At 35.9% G+C, this 27660-nt stretch overlaps 1 protein-coding gene across 1 annotated transcript; it reads right to left on the bottom strand.

Moving 5' to 3' along the window:
• Positions 1 to 2372: 2372 nt before the first annotated feature.
• Positions 2373 to 27660, bottom strand: LOC110479693 (vesicular inhibitory amino acid transporter). The gene is made up of 2 exons (XM_021547155.2): positions 27352 to 27660; positions 2373 to 3524 (listed from the first exon to the last, which is right to left on the bottom strand). The coding sequence occupies exons 1-2, from the start codon at positions 27658 to 27660 to the stop codon at positions 2373 to 2375; spliced, it is 1461 nt and encodes a 486-aa protein (XP_021402830.2).

Raw genomic sequence — 27660 nt, 5'->3', positions numbered from 1 at the left:
CCCTCTTAATCTAGTGCCTTTTGTAAGTGACTTCTCGAGGCCTTGTACTTGGATGACTTTCAATTCTGTGCATTTACAGTTTTATTGACTTGTTAATCATAGCCCTTGCTTCTTCCCTGATGTTAACAGAAATTACATAAATTATTAAATAAGGACAATAATAGGACATATTTTATAAAGCAGGAAATATTTATCTTTGTAGAAAATATCTTACATAAGAGGGAGCATGATTAAGTGGGGATGACCATCTTTGGCTTGAAAGGACTGGGCACTGACTTCTTGAAAAGGCTAAGAAAAGAAATTAGAACTAATGCCAATTTTGAATCAGAGTGATGAGCTACCAAATGCCTAAAACTGCCACAAAATAAGTTTCTTATCTTGGTTTTCAAGCTTTCCCCAACAGCAAATGCACTGAGGAAATCCCAAGATTTTTTAAAGAGTTAGAGACAAAACACTTTAAATTAAAATAGGGGGTAGGAAAAGAGATTTTTTTTTTGAGGGTTCCTAAGCAAAGTAAGAGAAATAATTTTTACAAAATTCTTTGGACAACCTTCATCTGTCCTCAGAGATTTATACAGGATAAACAGAACAAATACTGTTCCTGCATGTTTGTTTATCTATGAAACTTCTCCACACAAAAAGTAATGAAATCCTTTGATTAATATCATCCAAGTAATAATATCTTTCTGACAACGTCACAGCAGTAATAATAAGCTTTCAACTCTTTCAATAGGCAATGTATTTTTATCATTTTACATAAAGATAAAAAGTGTCCTATTTGTTCCGGCACAAATTTTAATATAATTCAAATTGTTGTGGATTTGAGTGCAGAATTTGACCCATTGCAGGAAGAAGCGATAAAATTCTGAGATACTAATTATTTCCAGTTTTCTTGATAATGTTGTTGTAATGCAATTAATATGTTTTAATAACCTTTTCATCACTATTACATGCGGCATGCATACACGAACAGACAAGGAAGGAACAGGATGGCATACAAAGCTTTCCAGAACTCTCGTCCTTTTTTTTTTATCATTTAACAAATCAGCTTTGAGAGGCAACTCATGCAGAACAGAAGCATTAATGCTGAGAAACTACACAGCAAAAATATCTCAGTTAAGCAGACACTGCTGGGCTCTTCATCACCCGGTCTTACTCTGACGTTCAAAGACTTTTCCATATGACGCAGTACATGGTTTTCTGAAATTGTTGATAACAAAAATGAATACTTTCTTCTTTGAAATAATTACTTTAATTATGTATTGTAACAGAGATTTAGTATGATAAGATAATATGTATTCATTAGAGCACTCTGATTAGATTGCTTCTTGTCATAATGTTTTATCACTAATGTGAAATACATTGCAGTGCTGATCTTTTTATTAAGCCGATATTTTTTTAAAGCTAAAGATCTATCAAATTGTACAGGAAGTTAAATGTGTGTCTGTTTGTTGAACTTGATTTACTCCATTGAGCTTTTAGTAGAATCAGATAAAATACACAGATCAAAGAAATTTCCTGCCTAAGAGTGAAAGTGAACTGCATAACTTTTTCATGTTGCCAGTGAGACCTCTAGTAACACAACCAATACAGTAGTTGCATTACAGAGACATGAATATTAGGAGTTAGACCTGCAGAAAAACTGCAGTCATTGGCTATACCTTATTTCAGAAAAAAAAAAAAAAATTCTTTCCCATTACTTTGAACTGTTAGAATGCCCCTTTTACTGACTGTATTTCATTTGAAGTCATGATAAAAGCAGACTTTCAAAGCTGTTCTAAACTGAGCTCTCTTTTTACCTATTCATTTAGAAAACAAGTAATAGAATTTGTCTTACATAAAACCAAAATTCACTGATTTGTTCTTTTCACATGTTGAATTGCAGTCTGCCAATGAGGTGAAATAATATTTCATCCATTTTCAATAATAGATCTAACAATAGAATTCTGTGATTCTGTGATCTTTCTCACTCACATCCTGTAAGCTAGTTTTGATAGCTTTGAGACTGAACAGTATCTAACCCTAAGAAGAATTCTGCTTAAATTGGTGAAATCACTTGCAATAGTAATTTCAGGGTGTGCATGCCATGTATGACTAAAACCATGTAGGATTACTTACAATTATTTTAATGTTAAACCATTTCAAACATTTTTCTTTTTAATGTTTTAAAGAGGCCTAATTTTGTACTTTTTGGCTATGAATATTATTTTCCAGTTTGATTAGAGATATGTAATTATTCAGTTAAAGATTTGAATCTGCAAACATTTAATCAGATGTTTAATTCTACCTAGTGAAAAAAATTACATATACACTGACTAATGGGGTAAAACCACTTATAAGATTTGCTCCTTATTTGTATTTCAGGAAATATTTTACACTCCTCCAAATATTTTGAGCAGCCCTTTTACTGAGCAAACTATGCCTGCAAGGCTACAAAGGAAGCCCAAAATAAAAACAGAGATATCTGCACATTTCTCTAAGAAGGACAGTTTTTTCCATTTAAGTTTTAAATGGAAGAGAGAAGGAAGAAGAAAAGTCATAGCAGCACCTGTTACACTGCCTGACAAACCCATCAGCAGGGCAAAATGTGGTGTGAACATGGTCATCAACAGAGTTAACAAGAGAAATGAGCTTCTTACAGTCAGAGCAAGTAGTGGAGATCTGTAATTGGAATGGTTGTCTTTAGAAATACAAGAATACACAATTTCTGTTGCTGCAAAAAAGGGCAAAGGGTAAGAAAGAAGGGCCTTGGTTAAGAGACATAAATTTACTAGGGTTTCAAGAAATGATGGCAGGTTGTCAGTAATAACTTCCTTTGTCTTTTCACCCCAGGTCAAGAAAGCAATAAGTGCAAAGGTTGTTTTCAAGATACAGGCAAAAAAATGAGTCCAGTTTAGCATACACCTAAATTCCCCTGGATTATTCATATTACCTTCAAGTGTGGGAAGAAATATTTGTGAAGTGTAACTGAAAATGATCACCCCTACAGAGACTAAGAAGTCCTCAAATTCAAGGGAGAGTCTGAATTTTGTCCAGGACCATTGGTGCATTTGTGTGAGACAGTAAGTTATCACTACAAAGATGATAACAAAATGAACCAAAGAGCAAAGCTGGCTGAGTTTGGAAACAATTTTGAGAGTTCTGATAAATATACAAGGCAACAGAGTAACAAATGCAATTACAGACCAAGTTTTCTCAGTCACAGGTACATACGGGAAACTGTGTGACAGCAAGTTCCCACTAACAACCAGATACAAAATACATGTCATGATTAGTTCCACCACTTGGGTCACATTGACAACTATGCCACCTAGATTGTGAGACAGCTTTTTGCAGCAGGCATTTGCAATATCTTCATACGTGTCTCTCACTCTTATCAGTTGCCCATCTTCATTTTCCTCATACAAGCAAGCAATTAGAATTTTGCCTGTGTAACAGCATAATGCTGCAGCCAAGACAATAAGAAGTAGACCACTGTATCCACTGTGGAGGAGAGCATATGGCAATCCTAGGACAAATATTCCCTGAAGAGGAAGAAGAGAGAGAAAAGATAGCACAAAATCCCTTGGGCAAAATGTTTACGAGAAGTTGCACCCCCAAACCCATCCTTCAATGAACATTGCTTTCACCCACCTGCATGGTGATATTACTCCATTCTGCTAAGTAACAACCATGAGAAATGTGTTTATTTATGATAAATGAAATTACCAGCAAAAGTAACTACTTCTATCAACACACATGTAAAGATAAGCTGGGAAAATGAGAATGTGACTGAATGATAGAGTCAGCTTTCTAGTTAATATTTAACGCTGATATAATTAGAAGCACATTTTAGAAAGTTCATAGTTAGTTATTCAGTCAACATGCATATTAATGAAACAGGTTCAGTATCAGTAAAATTAAGCATCTGTAGCATCATCTGTACAAGTTTCACTCCAATTAAAAATAGTAGCATAGATAGATTCAGTAATGACAATTCCCTTCAGTCTAAAAATTTTTAACAGACCTCTGGAGAGAAGATGGCATTAGAATGCATCAGACTATGCTTGTGCCTCCTCCACAGCTTCTGTCTGCCCCACAGGGCCTTGCTCTTGCTAAGTCCACTGATAAAGTGATTTTTCTAACTGGTGAGATTCTAGACTGTGCAAATTTATTTAGATGTTTAAAAATACATGCAAAACATTTTTTTTACTAAGCAGTTTTTTTAAAAGAACATAGTTTTACTTGTTGTATCTGGTAAAATAAAGAAGAAATTTTACTTTCACAGAACATTATGAACATTTCTTTGTCTTTTTCCTTTCTTCTCTGTATTAAGGGACAAATTAAACTTCTATGTGGTTTCATTAGTTTTCATCATTTTCATCAGCATAAACCCAACAAAACTCTTGATGAATAGTTATTAATAAAAACATCCAATTTAAAAAAGATGCTTTTGTGACATTTCTCTTTTGGTGTTACAAACCTGAAATTAGGAATTGCACATGAGTCAGATTGGTTGGGCATTTTTATTCATGACAACTGAAGAAAGATGAGGAGGTAACAAAACACAGTTATGCAGAAATACAAGTAGTTCTGCAAAATTTTTACTTCAGTATTTCTTACTGTACCCATGACATGATAAAATCTGACTATTTTTGCTCATTTTTTTTATTCTGGCCTGACAGAACAAGTTGATTTGGAACACACACCTAGATTCTACTTTTGACCAAACCTGAGCAACCCTATCTGTTCTGCAAAACCTATGAACCCCTAAAGAAACCCCTCCCCACAGAAGGGGTGACCTACTCTTCTCTCACTTCCCAAGTGGGTAGTGCTGTTGACCTTCAGGAGCCAAAGCAGAAGTGTCACTATTGGACATGAAATAAGTACACAGAAGCTTGGTAAGTTTAAAAGAGAAAAAGAGCAAGTTTTAATTCTGACTTCACAACATATAGAGTTTCAAAAGTGACAGTGGATTGGAGGATGAAATTTCCACCTCTCCAACCACACTGGTCAAACCAACAGTCCCTCAATTCTCTCCTCCCACAAAAAGGAATGCAAAACAATCATTTACATGAACAGTGTGTGAGAACTCCAGTAGAAACATGTAAACATCAGAAGGCATGGAAAACTTTTAAAAGAATGTTAAAACTTTCAAAATAACTATAAAACAAAACTTAACATTTTTAAAAATCAGGGCAAAACAGAAGAGATGAGCTTAAAGGTCTAAATCTTAATCTTAGACTTTACCATCCACAATCATGATCATGAGGCCATGTGGGGAACCAGTTTCAGGCATGCTTCTGCCTTTGGTGTTTTCTATCAACTCCCTCAGGTTTTATGCCTATCAGACAGTTTCTGTGAAGGCAGTCTAGGAGCTCAACTCTGATGGAGCTCAGGTGTCTGGCAGGTGCCTGTCTCAGCTTTGTAGGGCTTATACCTAGCATCCCACTTCTAAGTGATTCTAGTACTCCCAAGCCTGATCCATAAGGAGAGCTCTGAACACAGGCCTTTTTTAAAGCTCTAAATAATCATCAACATATAAAAATATTCTTCTCCTCTACTAGCCACAAAATTGCTGTTCTTTTTTGGGCAGATTGTGGGGTGAGCATCAATCATGAAAGAAAGAAGTCTTTAAATTAGATCAATGTTTTTTCTCTAAGCCAATGAGAAAAACAGAGTACCTATTACATGAAAGAGAAGCATTGCATAATTCACCAGGCTTCACTCTAGAAGCAGGTATATTCAGCTTTCAATTGAATCAGAGATGGAAGAATTAAATACATGCATTAATATACTTCAGTTAGAAAGGTCTATGCCTTTATGTGTTGAAACAGAAGTACCTCAGTTATTATTTCTGAAATATTAATAAAGTCATTTACCAGATACATTTTATGATTGTTTTCCATGACTTCATTTACAGCATTGGTTTTTTATAAGTCACAGATGCCATTTCATTTAGGAGCTGGCACGTTCAACTACACAGCTTGTGGTACTTAGTCACCCAAATCTCTCCACTCAATGTCTCCATTCTAATACACGTCTCATCACCCAGTTACCTTGCAGTGTAATTAGCATTTGTTTTGTACATGAACCTCACATAACTGTTCAAAATTCTGCCATTTTTGCCCTCAAGCAGTCTATTTTCTTAAAAAGATTAGATATCTGACTGTATCCAGGCTGCAGGTAGCACAGTAGCTTTTGATATGATGCCATTTTTAATCACAGCTTTCACTGACTGGAAAGTTACATTGCTCCCTAAAGAAATTATTTTCTTTCCTATGAAAACAGTGCTTGGAGAACATTTGCATAAGAGATTGAGTTTAAAAGCATCACAAATAAACCAAGTCTATGAAAAAATCAAGATGAAGCCACAGAGTCATCTTCCATATTGACATAAGAACAATGATTTATCATTCAGTGCAGTTTCTACCAACCTTATCTCATTTGGTCCATACTCAGATTGTTATTATTTGGCTGTCTAATCTGCAGCTGGGAGTTCAAACAGTATCTCTTGACCCTAAGGGTCGCTGTATAATTACGCTGCAGGTAAGTGTCAGCACAGGCCTTACCCACAATGGCTTCTCCCCTGCTGAATTAATCGTGTTAAGGACAACCAGCCTCAGCCTAAACCAAAGCAGAAGACTTTGAAAGATGTTATCACAGCCTTTTACAGCCCTCCCCACAGATGCCTGCTTTTCCTTGTTTAATTGTTAGTTTAATAAGAGCATAAAATAATTCTGACCTCTAACATCTCCTTGGTGTTGTTCATACTAAATAATTTAATTCAGTACCTAACAGAGACCAAAGGATGATAGAGGTGGGGGATTGAACATTATCAATTTTAAATAGTTTAGCTTAAAAAAAAGATATATTTAATAAATTATTTTACTGTCAATGTAATATAAGAGTTACAGGCATCAGTCTGGCTTGTAGCTGTTCAGCAACTTTAGAGCATTGCTAAAAGTGACTTTTATGTGGAAAATTCCTCCTCCATAAAGAAATCCTTCCATGGGTGTTGCTGAAGGTGCCTTTTGTGCCCCTCTCATAAGAAATGAGTGCATAGAGAATGCAGATAGAGCATGGCAATGTTTTGCTGATTCCTTGCTAGTGGAAAAGGGACTCAGGTAATTCTTGCACCACTTGTCATTGTACACGTTGTCCAGCCTGGCCCTAGCACTTGCATTTATTGAATGATCCTGTGTTCTCATGTCCAAATTATGGCACAGACGGCCTTAGCTGTGAGGCATCAGTTAAAAATGAGCAGCAAAAAGAACTGTTCCCTAAATTGCCTCATAACTCTTAGTTTCAGTATTCTGTCGGAGAAGTGTTCTAGTCTGAGTGATTTTATTTCCAACTGTTCTAGAGCAAAGTCAAATGTGTTACTTTTAAATATGCTCTTTTAAGGTGATCTGTTTATGGAATATACTATCACAAGGGAAAAGCACTCACACATCTGGGGACAGAGGAGATGGAATTTTGGAAACAATCCTCTGAAGTGGAGCATCTTGAGTGATTGTGTTATTTACCATCCACCCTGGGTGGGAAGGGAGCCCAAACCTGTCCAACAGGCTGCATCTTCCCTTGGGTATTTTCGCCCTAGACTGAGGATGGAAGTGCACTGCTCTTTGTCAATCACTGTGTCTGGGTGGAGGTCCTTGTCAAACACCCAGAGCAGACTGAGCTGTAGGCAGCTGGGCCAATGCAGGAGAAAGGACTGAGGGCTCAGCTGGTGACCAGCCTTTGAAGAAATAGCAAGGAGAAGAGAAGAAAGGGTATGAAAGAAAAAGTCAGAATCAGCTAGCAGCTCATTACCTTGACAGAATACCCCCAAGCAGAAGCATCCAGGCATGACAGTGTCACCAGGAATCACCAACCCACTTACAATTGGTTTTGCAAAACCCCAAAGAGAACAGGAATTCCAAATTACAACTGCACATGAAAACACTTTGCTGATGTTGACTACAATGTTTGAACTACACATGTGTTTCCCACACTAGCAAGGCTGGCTGCTTATTTAAAAATGCCTGACATCTAGACCAGTACTGAATGCAAAAAATGGGCTTTCTGCTATTATTATAGCAGTATGATATGATATGATGATATGATATGATATGATATGATATGATATTATTATATTATGATATATGATGTTGTACTCCTTTACCTCAGGGCAAGCACCTCTCCAAGGAATAAAATGTGTTTAAAAAAATTGAAAAGTGAGCATGGACATGCAACCAGAGAAAAATATCAAAATTCCTTAATATTCAGTTTTAATGCTTTTAGATCCAAGTAAAATATTCTGTTTCATAGGTTGTTTCACCTTGAAATACGACATTTTGAAAAACTAAAGCAAATTGAAAAGTAATTAAAAAATAAAGAAGATCAAATGATGGTCAGAGTTGAGGCATGCCAAAAGACAATGAAATTAAATGGAGTGAAAAGCAATGCTAAAAGAAAATAGAGAAAATTATTTCACTTTAAGACTTAATCATATGGAAAAAGAAATTAAGAAATGAAGAAGAATTTAACTGAAAATTATTCCATTAAGACAATTCTCCTATATGCAGAATGCATGCTGATATGTCACACTGCCAAATTACCTCTGATTGCCTTTCTCACCATCTGTAGTTACTCCACAGAATGTTTCATTTGAGTCTGACTATGGTCCCCAACTATGCATTTGATTCCTTGCAGGAACATGGGTTAGACATAGAAACTATACTAGAAAGTGTCCTACCTGAATTTTCTTGGAAGAGCAGGAAGATGAATTCAAGATCCCCGTTTCTCAGTGCAATTCCACAAAATATTTGTTTATGTTGTTTAACATTTGTTGCTATTTGAAAGAAATATTTTTCCTAAACAGATGCAAGCCTTGGTGGTTGTGGTATTTACACAGAGAAGGAACTTTGTTGGTAATAAATTAAATAACATAGCAAATCCCTTAAATCCCTCTGATGCCATGATAAGAAAGTTACTTGCTTGTTGACCTAAGTGGTGTTCCTTTCTCAGCCATCACCGTGATCGCCAGTGATTTTGTATCTTCTTCCATTGAATAATACTGAACCAGATGCTGATTATTCCCCCAGGTAACCTCGTAAACACTACTAGAAACTCTTTCCTTTGACAATACATACATATTGACAGTTATTTTTTGGGAACCTGTCACTTAGGCAGTTGTTAATCCATTTAAGATGTACCCTGTGGTTGCACTAATTTTTAAATCAGCATGTTGTGTATTAATGTGTCAAAATTCCTTTTAAAAGTATAAATATATTATTTGTCTTTCACTGCCTAAATTACAATGTCATAAAAGAATTATTTGAAGTGTGTTTAATAAGGACTGTAAGAACTATTTCTCCAGAAACATAATGATTGACACTAATTATATTTCTAGCTCTTTATTCTCAATCAATTAAAACCATAGTAATAATTGCATTCATTTTCTCAGCATTGTTGCCAGGTTTCACTAGTAAGGATTTCTATGGTTTTTAAAATATTGCGATGATATCCACAATCTCCTGAAAATTCCACATGTTGTAGCATGCATTGAGTAAGAATATTATCTGGTCAGATCTGTCTCTTGTTATGTCTCCCAAGTGAAAACTTACTGGGCATTCTGCCTTCAAGATTCTACTGAGATACATTTTAACATCCATTTTAAATGTGGTTATAGTTAATTGTCCAAGTCTAAGCTTGGAAAAATTAGGCACATCAATTTAAAATTCACACCTACCTTAAGACAGGTCATTAGCAGAGCTGAGATTAATTTCCTTTCAGAAATGTCTATGCTGAGAATGAGGTGTGCATACACTAGAAACTCTGAGCTTTAACTTTTCAATATCTTATGCAAAATAGCATAATGCCTATCCTGAAAAATTGCAAAATGACACACTCTTCTCTTGTATTATGAGCATGTCCTCCTGGTTCTCTCCAGGAACTACTTATCAGAACAGCTGCATCTTTTTCAGAATTACAAAGATCCTTAGAACCTCCTTTTACTAATGTAGAAAATCAGTGTTGGAAAATTCAGTGAGAGATCTCAGAGAAGATGAAGGTGATCTTACAGTAGAAAATCTCTAACTTAATTTTTCCCATTCTTACATCCACATATTCTGGTGTCTATGTCTCAGTGGCTTGACCAGGATCATTTGTGTGCACCAAGGGATGCAGTCAGTCCAGTGCTCATTATGTCTCTGGTGCTCATCTTGGATAGTGATGACAGATTTTTGATTTACTTTCTATACTCTTCTGGAACAGATGCAGTTTTAGATATTGTGCCTCATTATTTTGTCTCATTCCTCATAAATATTAGGTAAAATTCCTGACTTTTAACAGAAATGTTGTTTATCTTATATGCATGTTTTATAAATACTATGTTCTGCTTGGTTCCTTTAACACTTATCTATAGGTGAGTTTTTTGACCTCTCCTTTTAAATGAAATCAATTGTATGCTGCTCCCTAGCAGTTAACACATACCTTCCCTTTTCACTTTGTTCTGCTGTTATTGCTGGTACCTTCAGACAAACATACATGGTCACACACTTCCATTTATACTTACATAATTTTTGCCATGCTTAGTATCTGTTTTAAATTTTTTACACTAAACCTATCCTCTTCTTTTTTTCCTGATCCCTAAAAATTGTTTTCATATTGTCCTAATTACTGGGAGTTGCATTATTTCCTCTCTTTGTTACTGTTCATAACATATAATTATTATGCTCACCTTTTATTTCTCCCTTTTGCTATATATATATTTTGTAAAAAAATATTAATTGATACATCCACTTCACTCCTGAAGTGGGAGGGGTATAAGCATATTGGTATATTATTTCTTAATTATGAGATGTGGCTTCTGGACATCTCATAAATTCTTGTTAAATGACTTAAAAGTTTCTTTCCCAATGGGCTGTCTGTATTTATTCTTCCTAATCAATTATCTCTCATAATTTTATCCAGGTTTGAAAAATTCACTTTTGAAGTACCAATTAGATATATTACTGTCCTCTGTTTTCCCATAATTAATGTAATTAGATCCTCCAATTTGTTCCTCTTTATCCAATTTAATGAGGCCCAAAAGAAAATTATCTTATGCTAGGTTCAATACCTTTTGTGTTACATAATTATCGTCTATAATTCTTAGAAACTTCAATGATGTTTTACTACATACTGCATACAATGTCTACCATAGGTCTTTAAAACTGAAGTCATGAAGAACAGTACAATTTTTCTTTCCAGACAATAGCTCTAATACAGATAATCATCCCTCTAATACAGAGTGTCACCGTCATTTCTTTTGCCTGTTCTTTTTAGGTAAACATGCTTTATGTAATTATTTTTAAATTCTGGCTGCATAAATCGTCCCATCATGTATTTGCACTATCAGTTATATCCTATTTCTTCTCTGCAGTAAGAATTTCCATTTCCCTGACTGGCTACCCAAACTCCTGCACAGCTTTACAGATGTCAGGAAAAGAATTAATCTACTTTCCCTCTCACTTCACAGTTTGTTCACAGCTCAGCTAAGTTTGGATTAAAAAATACTATGAGCTGTTCTGTGAAAAACTTCAAATATTGTCTATGGCCTGTCTGACCTTAGCAGCAGATCCATCTCCTCTAATGACAGTGAAAAATCTTCCTTTAACTTCAGGGATTGTTGAATTAGACTTCAGACATTTTGTTTTTCCTGATTCTTCTTATTTCTTTCCTCTCTGCCAGTGCCAGCCTTTTTCAGCTGCAGAGAGGACAGTGACTAAGGTGTTTATTCTGTGATTAATGCCTTCAATTGCCTTATATACTGACAGAAGCTTTAGAAGTGCTTACCTGTCAATCCTTCAGGTACCATAAGTAGATGATAAGGCAGATATAGGCTGCTCATAAGATACTGTGATAAGGTAAGCAGGTAAAGAAGCTGCATGGTCTGCACAGCAAAATGCATGCGTCCATTTGAGTGACAGAAGCCACTGATTTTTTTTCTCTCTTTAGTGGACATTCTTAAGACATAATCTTAAGAATCTTCTAAAGATAAGTGGACAAAGGAAAGAAAATGGGAAAATAAGGGGGAAAAAATTGCTGCTATTAAATGTGACAGCTGCTCCCATAGGCTTTGCTATTGATTTAAATATTTGTTCCAAAACTGAAGTATGCCTGATGCTTAATTCCTCATGGTTTGATGGAAAATGTTAGTTTGCATTAATCCAGAGCTCTCTGCAAGAATGAACTGAATCACACAAAGAAAATTTCCCAAGCAAATTGCCTTTTAAGAAAACATTATATTGCTTGGTCCCAAAGGAAAAAGAAGGCTTTCATAAAAAGAATGAGGGTTCTTATTTTATGTTATGTATCAAGGAGGAAAAAGAAATGAAAAAATAAGGCAGTTAAAACTAAAACAAACATTATTCTGAAAGTCATTTGTGGTGAACAACATGGACTCCCTGGCTGCTCACTTATTTCTCTCATTCTAGACCAGGATTTCACCTGAAGGCAGGCAAGTGATCCAAACGTCCAGTACGGCCACATGCAAGTGAGTTCCATGAATGTATGATCAAAAGAGCTTAAAGGGAAGCAGAAGGGGGCTTTGGGAGACTACAAGCAAAGCAAAACAGTGGGGAGTAAAATAACTACATTTGAATGTTCACTGACATAACAAAAGGAAGAATTAAAGTGCATAGAAAGTTCAAACTCAGGCTGTGAGAAAGCATTTGGTCCATTAGGAGTTTTCTTGAATGCTGCCTGGATGGGACAAGCCACAGTTCAGCAGTGCTGAAGAGGAAATGGAAAAAACCAACTCCATACTACAAAGAACTTTACATTGGGAAAAAACCTTATTCACCTCTGAGAGTTGAAAAGGAAGCCAGGTTACATCTACTAGAAGCTGAGTTACATTTTCTGAACACTGGCATAGGATTTGGTGTGAATAAAAAGAGTCTAAATCCTCCTCCCCTGGCTGATATTATCCTGTTCTTTCCTCTGCACAGACCTAACCACCAAATTTAGGTGGATTCTTACTCAAGCTATTATGACTTCTAGACTTCAGTATATAAAGGGGAAATTTGTCTTAGAGCACAACCTGGGGAGAATATAGTTAATAGTCTGTATGAAAGAAATAGTGGTATATAATTATGTTTGGTCTCCAGGAATCAGTAAAATGAGACAGAGTACCCTACTGTATTCCTCTGGAATATATGAGAAAAAAATGCTGATTTACCATTAGGCTGGATATACACAACAAATTTCTACTGCTTTTCCTCTCTTAACCTCACTTAAACTTCAGTGGCACACCTGAAGGCTTCTACCTTTAGGATAAAAGAAGCAGCAACTCATTTTACTGCCTGATAATTCATCATGTACAGATACAGATAAAGTAGAGGTTGCAATTGAATCCACATAATGGAGGTGTCTCTGTCATACAAAGACATAATTCCTAATGTTTAACGAAGTAGAATAATTCCCCTAATTTAAAGTAGACTAGACAAACATTCCCAAACAGATCTAATTAATAACAAAGAATAAAAATAAAGGTCAGAAAATAAATATGAGTGAGTTTTATGGCATGCTGTGAGTAATCATCATAAAAGCAAATTAGGTAAACTCTCATTTAAATAAAAAGAAAAAAAAATTAATATGGTTTTGGATTGTGAAACCAGGCATATGAAATAAAAAATAGACATTGAAAACAACTTTTTAAGGTCTCTAGATGTAAAATACTTGAAGTATCACTATATGCAGAGGTATTTCTCATTGTGTTGCACAGAGTGTGATAGAGGTCCTTGACCTCTACTGACACATGAGAAAAAGGACTGGAGTTACAAAATAACTAATATTCCTTTTCTGTGTCTGTTTTGTTTTAGTTTCCTCTTTTTTTTTCCCTTTTTTTTCATTTTTCTTAGTCTGCAGTTGCACTGGAAAGACAAAAGTTGAGGGAACAAACTGGTGACTTTGATTATTTTTGACACTTGATGAGGACCTCAGGTTTATTCTTCACTTTCACATACAAAAGCTGCCTGCATGGGATGAAATAAAAACACTTTCATTATTAAAACAAAGATAGCTAAGTATTTGCTGTAAAAGTTTGTATATAAGAAAATACTTTTTGTTTTCCTTAACCTGAATTATTCTTATAGTGCAGAGAAAACTTTTCAGCCCTACTGGATCTCTCCTTTGTTCATACTTTGGTGCTGAGATCTGTAGTGATTTCATATTTGAGAAATTGATTTCAAGGCTCTGTTTCTGTTCCTTTATCCTAAATGACATTAATTTCTTACATTCAAAATTTTAGCAAAATCAGAATTTTTTCACTAAGTGTTATTGATGAATTTTAGGTGAAAACACAGGGGATATAATTGGAGTTACTAAAGTGACTACTTTCTTTACTTATCACTTCTTAGCATCTATGAATTGGGCTAATGTCACCCAACTTCTTAAATAGACATTCAATGAATGAGTGCACACAGCAGCAGAAGAGACACACATGACAAATCTGCCTGTTTTTATGCACTCTTACTAGGAATAGGATTCCTGACTTTTCCTTCCTAAGCATAGCAAAAAGTTAACTTAATCACAGAATCACAGAATATCTGAGTTGGGAATATCTGGTAACTCCAGAAAGGATGGATAGAAATAAGGATCACCAGGTGACTATTTGCTCCCACAGTGTAGGGCACTTGTTTTAGGTTTGGGAATCCATCAGAGATGCCTATGTCACTCTATCATCTCTGGAACCAGGTGAATTTCTTTACAAAGGCTGTGAGATGGTGGTGTGTCCTGGAAAAGTATAGAGAAAGAAGGTGGATAATTTGGTAACATGATTGCACCAGGGGAAGCAGGAAGAGGGCAAAAAAGGGCTGTTATGTCAAGTGCAGAACATTATAAAATAAGGCTGTGAACCACATGAGATAGAAACAAGGGGTAGGAGAATATGATGGGCAAGAGGCTGTGAGGAAAAATGACTGGATATAAAAAAACCTAACTCCAAGCATAAGACAGGAATAAGGAGAAAGCTAGAGGGAAAGTATGAATTATGCAGCTTTCTGATTAGAAAAAGAAACCTTCAGGGGTGGAATGGCAGCTCATCACAATTTAGAAGATAGTAAAGGGTCTCTGAAATCTCATCCACAGAGCAGAGGGAAGCCTACAGTTTTGAAAAGGTATTTTATTTTTAGGCTGAGATGACAACAACAAAAAGTATAAAAGGAAGAGCTCTGTCTGAGAGCAGTTGGTTTTCCAGCCAATGTGAAAGAAATCAGCAGGAAAGTAAAGGCAACAAGGGCAGGAGTGGAGAACTCATTTTAAACTCCAGATTCCAATTAAATCTTAGGAGATTTTCAAGTCCCTCAAGGGAAGGTGGCCAAGGAGATGTCATTTGGAGTCGCAGAAAATATGCAGACAATGAGACAAGAGAACAGGTTCAAAATGTATTGAGATAGAATAAACTTCAGAGACAACTTCTGGAGTGACAGTAAAATGAGAGCAATAACATGCATTGTAACAGAAAAAAATCCCACCATCTTCTTATAAACAAAATAAACAAATTCCCTATAAAAATAAGATGCACTGAGTCTATATTGCATATAATTCTTATTCTCAATCCATATTTTTTTCAAGCTTCAGTAGAACTACTCACAATTTCTGAAATATCCAGATTTAGTCTGAAATAATTAAAGCAGAATGGTTTTAAAACTGAAAAGAAAAAAGTTCTCTGCTTATCAGGGAGGAACTAGCCTGAATTAAATATGATTCTGGAGATGAAAACAGCAACAAAAACCATAATGAATAGAAATTTCTATGCAGAGTAAAGAAAAAGGCCTGAAATGGCCATTGCTACTGATAACATAAAACAATAAAAAATGTTTATTGTGGAGACTACAATATATTATCTACTGATACTGTTATTTGTGTTAATTCAAGAAATGGACTGAGAGAAACTGAAATGGATAGCAGTCTGTGTGCATGAGCTGAAGTGAATGTTTCCTCACTTTGACTCATATGTTTACATTTTTGAGAAGTAAATATTAAATTTCATTTTTTTGTTAGCTCTTTAGTAGCACAGCATTGTACATATGGCAAAACTAGTGCCACTGGCCAAGAATACAGAGAAACATTGCCTTCCAAGAAACATGGTGTATGTGGAGAGAAGAGAATTTATTTTATTAAGCTTTGGGGATAAAATGTTTTATACAGTTCACTGTGCTAAAAATAGGATACAATATATCATATTCAATACTGTGGATAATCTGTGTTTAGTGCTTTTCATTTTCTCAAATAGTTCCATTTGCTCATTCAGACAGAGCTTGTACAATTTCAGTGAATCTACTGCTGTCAGGAATTATATACACTGAAGTGTGCATTAACCATCTATGGATTGTGTAGAAGAAGCTTTGCCATGTGGAAAGTCTGCTAGAGAAACATCACTATTTCTGATTCAACCAGCACATTTAATTATTCAGATGTCCTTTACTCTCAGCATTAAATTCTCATATGCCCTTATGAGTGCTGAGCTCACTTTTATTCCTTGATGAACCCTAGGGCTCACTCTTTTACTTAATAAAAAAATGAGTTCCCTTCTGCAAATTTGCTAATGGAAGCGAAGGAAATTTAGAAAAAACAGGAAAGGAATACCATATGACAAAATATTTTACTTTCTGCTGCCTGACACTCTGTTCTTGCTGTCTTGGGAGGAATAATATCCTAGGAGGAGTTATATGACTCAATATGGTTTATTAAAGCAAGATTGATGAAGTTGCATACATCATAAGTTTAAGAATAGGGGCAGAAAGAACATTTTAAAGAATATTTTCTAATAGTGATAGCTGGCCAATGGCATATGCTATAGAAAGGAACAAGTATACAAATTATCTCAGCCACAGAAATATGGTCAGTAATTATAATAGGTAATTTAGGCTTTGTTTGGAAAGTTAACTGTCAAATGCAACATCACAACAATGAACTATATGAACAACATCACAACAATGAACAAATATAACAGATACAGAAATTTAAAGTTGCCGAATAACAGTGTATTTAAATACCATGTGACTTGTCACGAATTTAAAAAAGAGAAGGAAAAATACACCATCTGTTTTAATTCAACTTGTTAAAAAGGCATGCAGGGATTGATGACACCAAAAAGTATGGTAGGTTAATTTGATTTTAGTATAGTGGCAAAATACATCAGCTATTCCCTTCACCTGAGGGAGCCAGAGATCCTTGTTCAGCAACAAGTTGTGGCACATTGGCTTCTTCCATGGAATAAAGGGACCCTTGCTTTCAACCAGCTGACAGTTACTTGATCCTTTGTTTTTGGTAACTTTTATTGTTTCAAAGAATATAATTTTCATAATGCCACTATCCATTTATCTTTGATATCATATTTCTGTCATTTTCTTTCTTGGCCATCTGGATTTTTAAGATAGAATGCCCAGTTTTATGGCTGAATATTCTAAAGGTACTCTTATCACATTCTTTTGCTGATTTATCTTGTGCTCAGCTCCTACAATGAGCCTCAATAGCTAGGAGAATCAATTCCTTATAGAGAAAAGAGAGGAAACTGAATCAAATGTCAAGCTGATTTATCACAGGCTACATTTAAACAATCATTATTTTGTAAAGAGTTTCTGTAAAATAGGAAACATTTTGAGACTCACTTTTAAAATTGCTTTTATTATTAGAGCACCTGGAAGGCCTTGAATGTAAAGGCCATTGTGTAAAGCAATGTGCAAACAAAGCACAAAAAGATGGTGCTTTCTCCAAAGTATTCAAAATACAGGGGTAAGATAACAAGAAACAAATTTTTCTAGGGGGACTTTATGATACTTGTATCCCCAGTTGTCTGTTCTGTTCATGCTGGGTATTAAGTTCTGGACCTCTAAGGCTGGTTCTGAGAGTGAAGGGGGGAAAAGAAGCGCGCAGTTTGTTTACAAAAACTTCAATTGCTCCCCCCACCCTTCTCCTGGACTGTGTTGCCTGCAGCACAGACAGTGGGAGACAGCTCTCCTTTGCTTTTTAGTAAGTTTTTTTTTTTTATAGCTAGCTGAGGCAAAGAAGTTCCCCTGACTGTGGTTTTTCTTTTTCATGGAGCTGCTCAGACCTGCTTTATACTAAAAAATCCCAGAAAAAAACTGGGAATTCACCTGTGGCCCACCAGGGCCCAGGACATGGCATTGTCCAGCACAGGAGGGACTAACAAGAGATTGAGCGAGCTGAGCTACACCCCACAAAAAGGACTTTCTGAATTTGCCACCTCTTCAGAATAGCGAGAGGTTTTATTATTTAATATTATTAATTTTTAATGCTTGTGAATACTTTGCTTGTTAAATAAACAGGTTTTTCCACTTTTCTCCAAGGAAGTATTTTCCTGAAGCATTTAGGGGAGGGACCGCTTGAATCTGCTTTCTAGAGGGACCCCTTTGGAAGTTTCCTCCCAAATTTGCCCTAAGCCAGGACACAAATACAAGCAGAGGGAGGAGTCTAGAAAACCTTGAGTCAGTACCAGGTACTGTAAGTCAAGAGAGCAAATGGTGGTTTCAATGTAGCTTATAACTGCAATTTTCATCAAAAGGGCATTTCTAAGAGTATCAGGGGAATATCTTTATATAAATTATGAGGAATGCTTGTTTAAGTATTTACCAAATTGAAAATGGTAATTGTAACTAGAAGAAGAGAGATCAAATTCAATAGAAGCATGAAGAATAATGCTAGATTATTATAGAAAAGATGAGCAACTTACATTTGATTTGATGGTTGAAGAGTTTCTTGCAAGAGCTAGTGGTCTCATGAGTTATGGAACTGCATCAGCTTTCCAGGTGGGTATGTATGGAGAGAGCTTAGAAAGTGTGGGTTCTCTGCTTGTTTTTTTTTTACTTTTGTTGAGGTTGGGATTGAAGGCACTTGAGATGGTATTTTTTGTTCGGACTTAGGTGTTTACTATTTCTTATCAGTGAAAAAGTCTCAGAGACATGAGCTCTGCAGCTTTTTATTAGTAAGGTACAAAATGGCTAACTATGTCTTGCTACAAGGTCTTTTAAGTCTAAACTATCTAATTAAAAAATGACACCTAGATTATTTTCCCTTTTATCCCAATAACTGATCCCTCAAAGCCCGCAATGCAGACCTTTTATCCAATCACAAAACAAGACCCAAACCCATGAAGAAGAAGGAAGAAGAAGGTGAAGAAGAACAACTTGCCTCTGCCTTAAAATCTCCATCTTGATTAATATTTATTTCTATATTCTAAACCCCCAGGTTTTCCACCCTGTGATATTACACACTTCTAACTAACTACATGCCTATAATGCCAGTTCTATTAATCAGTTTTGGAAGTCTTCTCCACAGCCTCAGGTCAAATGCAGCTCTCTCTTGTGAGTCTGTGCCTTTCAGTAGAGAAAGTTTAAAATTCTCAGCATTCAGGATTACAGCAAGAAAGGTTAGGGAAAAGTGTGTTACTCTGGCCCAGAAGGGGAATTATACGTGCTCATATCAGTTTTAGCCTTGTGGATTGGTAAACCAGACTATGCTCTAGTGTGGTTTTACAGTAAAAATAAGCAGGACATGGATCTAGTCTGGATGTGAGGATGTAGAAAGAGGCCTGAAAGATGGTGCCAAATGGTAGCAAGGACAAGGACTTGGGCAGTGAAGAAATTCTGATGTCGGCAGACACTGGATAGAAGACAAGGAGCTCTGTTCAGCTGCTTGGCTGCTGGAAAGGAAGACAAGTATTTTATGTATGCAGCAGCAGGATCTAAATAAGATGCGAATTTGAACTGGCCCAGGAAAACACACTCCACTCCAGTTCCACACTCCCACTGGTGGGGAAGGATGTGGTGTCTATCAGCTGTGCCTGTGGAGCCCCAAGAGCCAGAGTCTGCTGCAGTCAATGACCTCAGGGAGGAGGGCACAAGGCAGACATTCAGGAAAGACCACCAGCATTAGCTGTGTATCCCCATTAGGGACAGCAGTACAGAGAAGAGGAAGCTGGTTGTGATCTTATGTATTAATTCATGTAAGACTTTTCCCTATAAAAATTGTTTCAGTGAAAAGTAAAAAGAATGGTGTAGTGTGTGTATGTGCTTCTAAGTTATCTGTGCACCAGCACAAAGATTTTTTAGGCTTTAAAACCACCAGAGCTGGCCATCTCCAGGGTGCTTTGGAGGTTCCTTAATGATGAAATGAAAACAAAAATAGAGGCCTGGGAGCAGGAGGCACAATGTTCAGGTTTATAAAGTAATTACATGTACCATTTATTTTATATGCATTATGGGAGAAATGGAAATGAACACACCCTTTTTGCAAATATATGTAAAAGAGCATGTAAATAAAACTCTATCACTTGACAGACTGTCTATTAAGCTCTAGCAACACCACTAATAGTAGTTGGCCTTTGAATAATGGCAGGATTTAAAGCTCTTAGATGAAGTACTTAAGCTGAGTGTGATATAAAATACTGGCATTCTCCTCCAGTGCATCCACCCAAGGAATTCTGGCAAGTTGGAGGCAGTACTGCTCCTTGCAGTATTGGAGCAAGGTGTTGGACCCAAGGATGAGTCCTTATGGCTCCCTTTCATCTCAGGATCTTCTGTTATTCTGAGACTCTATGTCCTCACTAGGGACATCTGTTGGCAAGCTGAATTTGGCAGCATGCTGAAACAACTTGCAAACTCCAATTAATTCAAAAATTCATGCTATTACTTGTTGGAAAATGCCTCTATAAGGAAAAGAGTTGAACTGGTCTCTCCCAGTTTACTTGCCACACTACTGTATACTTACTTGCTAGTTCTTTTGTCCTTTATATGCACACAATTTCTATTAACAGCTGCTTCATGTAGGAGGACTCACATCTATAAAATATGTATTCTAAAAGACTACTAGTAGTAGATTTTCCAGATGAAACAATTTTCAAATACATATGACAACAGAACAGTCAACGAGAAGTCTTCACTTACAAGAAATAGCCACTAGCAAACTCTCCAGCACTTTCTTTACCAGACTGTGACAAACTGAACATCAACCCCAGGATAAGTATACTATGCATTGAAGTGACTTAATTGCTGTTAGGAGTAAACTGAAGATAATAGGATAACTTTAAAATTTAGATACTGAAATACAGAGATTTCAAAACTATAAAGCAAGAAGAGTTTCTGCTAAAGTTGTTGAAAATGATTGATAATTGACATTGCTAAAAATCAAGTGCCAAATATATACTTTCTTGAAATGTAAGGTTATATTTGAGGTTGTGAACAGAATTATTCATATTTCTTTAAGCTCAGCAGTGCTTCTGGCTACTGTTATCAAAGTAATGGAACATTAGACAGGTATATCTGTAAAACTCAGGTAAAAATCTGTTAAAGATATAAAATAAGGTATTGGTTATAAATAAATATTTAAAAATATATCTGTCTTACACTCAGTGGAATCAAGATATTCAGATGTAAAACTGGGGTTGGGTTTTATGAGTATTATACTTTAGAATGTTTCCCTCTCATCCCATATGAGATAAAAATCACATATGCTAATTAGCTTAAAGTAGATAAATATAATAAATTACATAATAAAGTATATCAGTCATAGCCAAAATACAGAGACTATTAGAATCATTTATGAAGGAGACACAGAGACATCTTCTGTGACTCTTGTGACTCATCTGTTAAGAAATGCAATTTTGAACACATGGTGAGGATAAGCATGATCTAAGTACTGCTTTAACTTCTAAAGATATTTTAATATGTCATTTTAAATCCTAAAGGCCTAAAGAATTGCAATACTTTGTTATGTTGCTTATGCAACCCATGTATTTTTTGTTGTTCTGGGCTTCAACAACCAGTATGGTGCTTTCTGAACCAGTAGTCCATATGTTGGGACTACCTGTATGTACAAGGAATAATTTTGTGGACTAGTTATGTTATATCACAGTTTCTACTTAATGGAAAATCTGGTATGGAGTGGCTTAGGAAAACTGATCTGATACTCCTAAAGTTTCCATAATAGCTACAGCAGACTATGCTGATGTAAATCCACTCAGCAGTCCCTCCTCCATACCTGATCATTCCCCAAATAATGTGATGACATAAAAGTCAAAAGTTACAAATCAGCAACTTATATCCCATGAGAATTATCCACATATTTATTCTGGGAATAGTGTTTGATGAGCCACCTCTCTATATTTAGGAGTTCTGTCTTTGTTTGCAGCTGACTGATGGAGTGCTTTGTCTAATGCAATTTATGGGAATGGCAGTTAGTTAACTCAAAACCAGTCTGCTGCACTGTGCTTACATGTCAAATAAAGAGATTTCTCTGAATTAGATGTTATTTCTTTGTTGCAGGATAACACATTTTTGATATAGAACTTTTGTGATATGAAATAGGGTTGGGAATAAAGAAGATATATATCCTGAATGCAGCCTTCTCTGTACTATATGAATATGTGCACAAAAGAAGCCTACCACAGGGTCTGAGCTGAAATAAAATATTATACAAAGTAGTGATGTATGCCTGGAATCTTTTTTCCCCTCAAGAAAAAATCAGAAGGGAAAATCTGGGCGCAAACATTAGTTACATAGTCTCCTTCCCGAAATTATATATTTTATCAATTGCATTGCATAATGGTGACATTTTATCTATGGTTCTCACCAGACTTTTTTGGGGTCTTCAGTTCTGGCTATAAGGGTTTGTGGTTGCAAGCCCTGGAAAAATAAATTTACCAGTACTGCCAGTGCATTTCAGTTAAAATCATATTCATTATTTATAATTTTTGTGTGCACCGCAATAGTCCTAGTATCTTGAAATTTTACTTTGTGCTGTCATTTTTTGATGTTTCATTTGAAAACTTGAATTACTTTCTGGTCCTAGCTTAGATATCAGCATTGGGCATCTCCCTTCAATTCTCAGTACCACGTCTTGATAGGAAATGGAGAAGTTAGTTCCTCTCAGATGTCTATAATTCAGTTCAGAGCATGACTTAAGCTTAAATGCATATACTTTCAGCTTCAATATCTAATGTATAATTCAAGGAAGTTACTGTTTTGTGCTCAAGAAAAGATTGACCCTTGTTCTCACATCTGGAAAATAAATACTCAAGTGCTACAGTTAAAGTCCAAGTGGCTATTTATCCAAACATAACAAAATAATTTAAGGTTCAGGATGAGAGGACTTATATCATTATACATCTAATGACCTGTTTTCTACGCACACAAGTATGTGCATATTTATATTTATAAAATGCTTAAATTTTGTGTCAGTAAAGCTTAATGTGAGGGGTGTTAAGACACTCCTAAGATGTTTGCCTTTATATCTTCAGAGTCATGTCTGCTAATTCTGTTCTTCAGCATTAATGTGTATTCCAGTTAAGTATTTAGGAGATGCAGTTACCTAAGTTAAAATGAATTAAATTGGAACCCAGTACAGAAATATGGTTAAAAAGTCATGCAGTGAAAGATATGTGGATATTCAGGTTTTAAAACTATCATTATTGAAGTCTTGAGTATTTTTTTCTTGAGTATAGTCTTTATACTAATGTATAATATACAGAATATAAATATAATAAGAATAGTTATGATTACTACTGCAATAATTGGTAATTTATTATTGACACATTGAAAAATAATGATTAATAATGCTAATTTAAGTACTGTTGTTCCTAGAAGTTCTTACAGTAGTCAAGCACCCCATTGTGTTTCTCTGATCATGAAATAAGAAAATTTCACCTGTTGCAGGTATTTTTAATCTTTGCACAACCTAATTTTTGGCAAAAGGAAAGATATGAATGTTGGCAACATTAGGTATCAGGTGCATTGAATCAAAGAGAACATTCACTATGATTTCACAGTATCATTTTAGTTAGACAATACCCTAAAATCAACAAATGCAGCCTTTGACTTGTCACCAAGACCATGACAGAAAGTGCCATGTCCAGCTATTTCTTGAACACCTTCAGAGATGGTGACCCCATCACCTCCCTGGGCAGTCTGTTCTAAGGCTTACCAAGCCTTTCAGTGAAGAAATAATCTCTAATGTTCAGCCTGAACCTCCCTGGTACAGCTTGAGGCTTGCACTCTCATTCTGTCACTGCTTGCCTGTGTAGCCTCACGCAGATACAACTGAATTTCACGTAGGTCTAGAAAGTCACAAAGTCTTCCCTGAGCCTCCTTTTCTGCAGGAAAAACACCCCTAGCTCCCTCAGCTGCTCTCACAGGACTTGTGCTCCAGACCCTTCTCCAGCTCTGATGCCCTTCTCTGAACATACTTAAGCACCTCAATGTCTGTCTTGTAGTGAGGAGCCCAGAACTGAACACAGGATTTGAGGTCTGGCTCCCCCATGCCAAGTACAGAGGGACATCACTGGCCTGGTCCTGCTGGACACGCTGCTGCTTTTACAGCCCAGAAAGCCACTGGCCTTCTTGGCCACCTGGGCACAGCTGGCTCATGTTCAGCTGCCATTGATCAGCCCTCCTTGGTCCTTTTTTGCTGGACTGCTTTCCAGCCAGATTTGGTAAATCATGTTTTACCAAACACTGAGAGAAAAATTGTCTAATTATATTCATCCGTATTTTAAAGATTGTTCAGGTATCATAGTACAGAAAGTCACTGGAAGCTGGTAAAGTGGTTGACTTTTTTTCAGTGTTAGGTCCTCCCAACACCTAAGTGGAGATTGACTCACAATGGTATAAATTGCAGTTATAAATGACACAATATAAATTATAGGGGATATTAACATTATTTCACATCTTTCCATTATCTCACTTCTCTTTCTCCCTAGTTTTTTCTCCATGCTCTTGTGCCCCTTCATGACACAATATAATGAATGCTTTTTTTCTTTTGGTTTGGCTTAGTCCATAGTGTTTGCAAAAATCCTACTACATGTAACTGGGAAATAAATAGTCTTTATTGTCTTTTAGTTCTGCTGTGAAATACTGTACCATTAGAATTTAACTGCCTTCTTCTTTGTGACTATTGCTTTGCTTATCTATCCAACACCACTGTACAAGTCATTACAAATAATTTTGGCCTTTTACTGCTACATACAAACAAATGCAACTTGCATCACTCTGCCAGATGATGCTGTACATTTTCCCATTTGAATTAACTCAGCTTTATGGTCCCTGTCCTCACCCAGATTAACCAAACACAGGTTTTGATTTGCCTGTGCAGTGCTGGAATATGAAACATGTTTCCCTGGAAACTTAAATGTCTGAAGCAATCATTTACACACACAGTATCAGCACCAAAAGTGCATATTTTTTCAGTTCAAGTTAAGAACAAAATAAAAATCTCTTTTATGTTTGAAAAGACATATTTAAAACACTGTGAGGAATACCTGGTATTTAATTTCAGAGATCAAATATTTAATTGTTCCTATAATAAATCTGGATTGCAAAATACTTTCATTTTTAGACTAACTATTCACTAACTGAATAAATATTCAGAACATTTCAAAATTCTGCTGAAATGTTTACCTCTAATTGCCATGCAAAACATTTCTGCCCTTTCCTCTGGGTAGGGGAAAACAACTGTCATTTTATCAAAGACTGTCTTCACCAGTCAAGAACATTTGGATTGTTTTAATCATTCTGTTCACAGTTCTGACTTTCTTTTCAAAGCTATTCATAGAAATTTCTTTAAACTGTTGTTTTCTACTGGCAAAAGCCCATTCAATATTCTCTCTTTTCTCCTCTCCTGCCTTTCCCTTCCCTTTCTCTGCTTTGTTCTAAATGAAGTTACTTGTTCCTAATCCCAGGTATTGGGAAATAGGAATGATACAAATATGTGTACATAGATTAACATACGTGGTCGCACATGCACACAGTTTAACAATGTGTCATTAAGGCACTTTGGCTATATTATTAACAAAACTGCAGTGTCCAGGCTTTGCAACTTTCAGCCTACCTTAGGAAGAAACCTCAATAGAGCTGTAGACAACTGCTTTTTAATGCTAATTTCTAAAATATTTTACCAAATGAGAGCCATAGTAGGTAACATTCAGCATACTGAGAGTTTTGAGTAGGATCATAGTTACTGATCTGCTTGGATAATTTACCTTGAATTTGTAGTGATTTTAAAGAGGAAACTGCATATTTGATTGTGTTTTAAAATGTGTTATTAGTCTATTTTTTAACTGAAACCTATATTATTAATAATTAACAATAATTTTGTATCCAACAATATTTAGGATTTTTGGCACTTTCATGTATTTGCAGAAGCATTATTATTTTTTGTTTTCAGAAAGGACAACAATGGTTAAAGAATATGATTTTCTAAAATATCATACAGAAAATATTGACAAAACTGATTTCCAGAATGAAATCTTGGCTTTGGTGAAATCAAATGCAGAACTCACAGAGGCAATGGGCTCTCATCCCAGACTCCTATCCTGACTAGATGTTGCTGAGGGAGATTGAAGATAAAATGAGTTACTAGAATGCAGTTGGGTATTTTAGTACTTTCACACTTTTATTCGCAGCTGAACACTTTCAGAGTATGATATGCTTCAGTGCCCTGTTATTGCACTGGCTCTCATGTGGTGGTGCTCATGTTTGAAAATACACCAGGATTAGAAATATGTCCTTTTTCTCCTCCTTTGCAGAGCTGAGGGAAGAACTGAATACGTAAACAAATGTTCATCGGCATAATCAGATTTGTGTGACACTGGAAGGATTATTTTCCTATAATTGAAGTGGCATAAAAAAGTGTTTAAGCAACAGTTACTGGGACTTAGATGTGTCTGTGGATGCTGCTTTCTTCTTACTATGTCAGACAAAAAGTTAGAGGTAATGATAGAATTATATAAGGAAATGAATCATGAAAAGTGAGAAAAGGATTCTGAAACATTTAATTCTAAATTTAAGGATTTGGAAAGATACTCAAATTCCACACAGAATGCTGGGACCAAATGCTTTAAGTCTATCCAACCTATTTTCTTTAACACTGACAAGTATTATTACACTTCTTGTGCTTCGTGCTTCAATTTATTTCTAGTTTAACTTACATGTCAGTAAATTTATGTCTGACGTCAGTCTGGCTCTTACCATGCTCTTTTTATTAGATGTTTACCTCACATTTCTATCAAACACCTCTGTCCCTGAATTCAAATATGCTTATTAAAGATAATGTCGGCACTGCCAAAACAGGTGCAATCACCACCTTTTCAATTTCACCTAATTTAAACACTTTTTAAACTTCAGATAACATATGTACGGTTTTTCCCTTTGGAACCCTGTTTTATCAGAGTGCTAATCTTATGCAGAAAGATTCAAATATGTGAGTAATAAATTCACAGAAACCTTTTAGAATACACAAAATTATGGTACAGCTTAGTAAAATACAGCAGGCTAAGATGACCAGGTTTTTCAAATGAAGAGTGGAATAAGTGTGGAAATAAAAGGTTACCTGAATGGCATTTGTTACGTTCCATCCTGCTTCCCAGCTGGTGATCAGTTTGACCTGGGCATGTGGCAAGGGAGCTGAGGACTTGTATTCTGGATCCTGGTGACAAATATCAAACTCAAATTTCAGGGGTCCATCTGGTTCCTCTCTATTCTCGCTGTGAGCTCTGTTCAGTTCATCGCTTTTAGCAAAATTCATGTGCTCTTCATCGGTGTCTAGGCAGCTGTCCCACCTCACCAGTCCCAAAAAGAGAGATGGCATTTCTCTAAAGCATTTGAAAATAGATGAAAAAGTCTCCTTCAGGTGAGCCAT

Source organism: Lonchura striata, chromosome 3 (assembly GCF_046129695.1).
Source record: "Lonchura striata isolate bLonStr1 chromosome 3, bLonStr1.mat, whole genome shotgun sequence".
NCBI classification, from domain to species: Eukaryota; Metazoa; Chordata; class Aves; order Passeriformes; family Estrildidae; genus Lonchura; species Lonchura striata.
The sequence above is the reverse complement of the archived record's forward strand: the minus strand, read 5'-3'. Positions and strand labels throughout refer to the sequence as shown.

Bases quoted from the DNA above. Each gene is read 5' to 3' on its own strand.
- LOC110479693 (XM_021547155.2), bottom strand. From the start codon at position 27,660: ATGGCTCACCTGAAGGAGACTTTTTCATCTATTTTCAAATGCTTTAGA. The intron at 3,525-27,351 runs GTAACCTTTTAT...CTTCCTCTTCAG, and splicing joins ACGTAACAAATGCCATTCAG to GGAATATTTGTCCTAGGATT.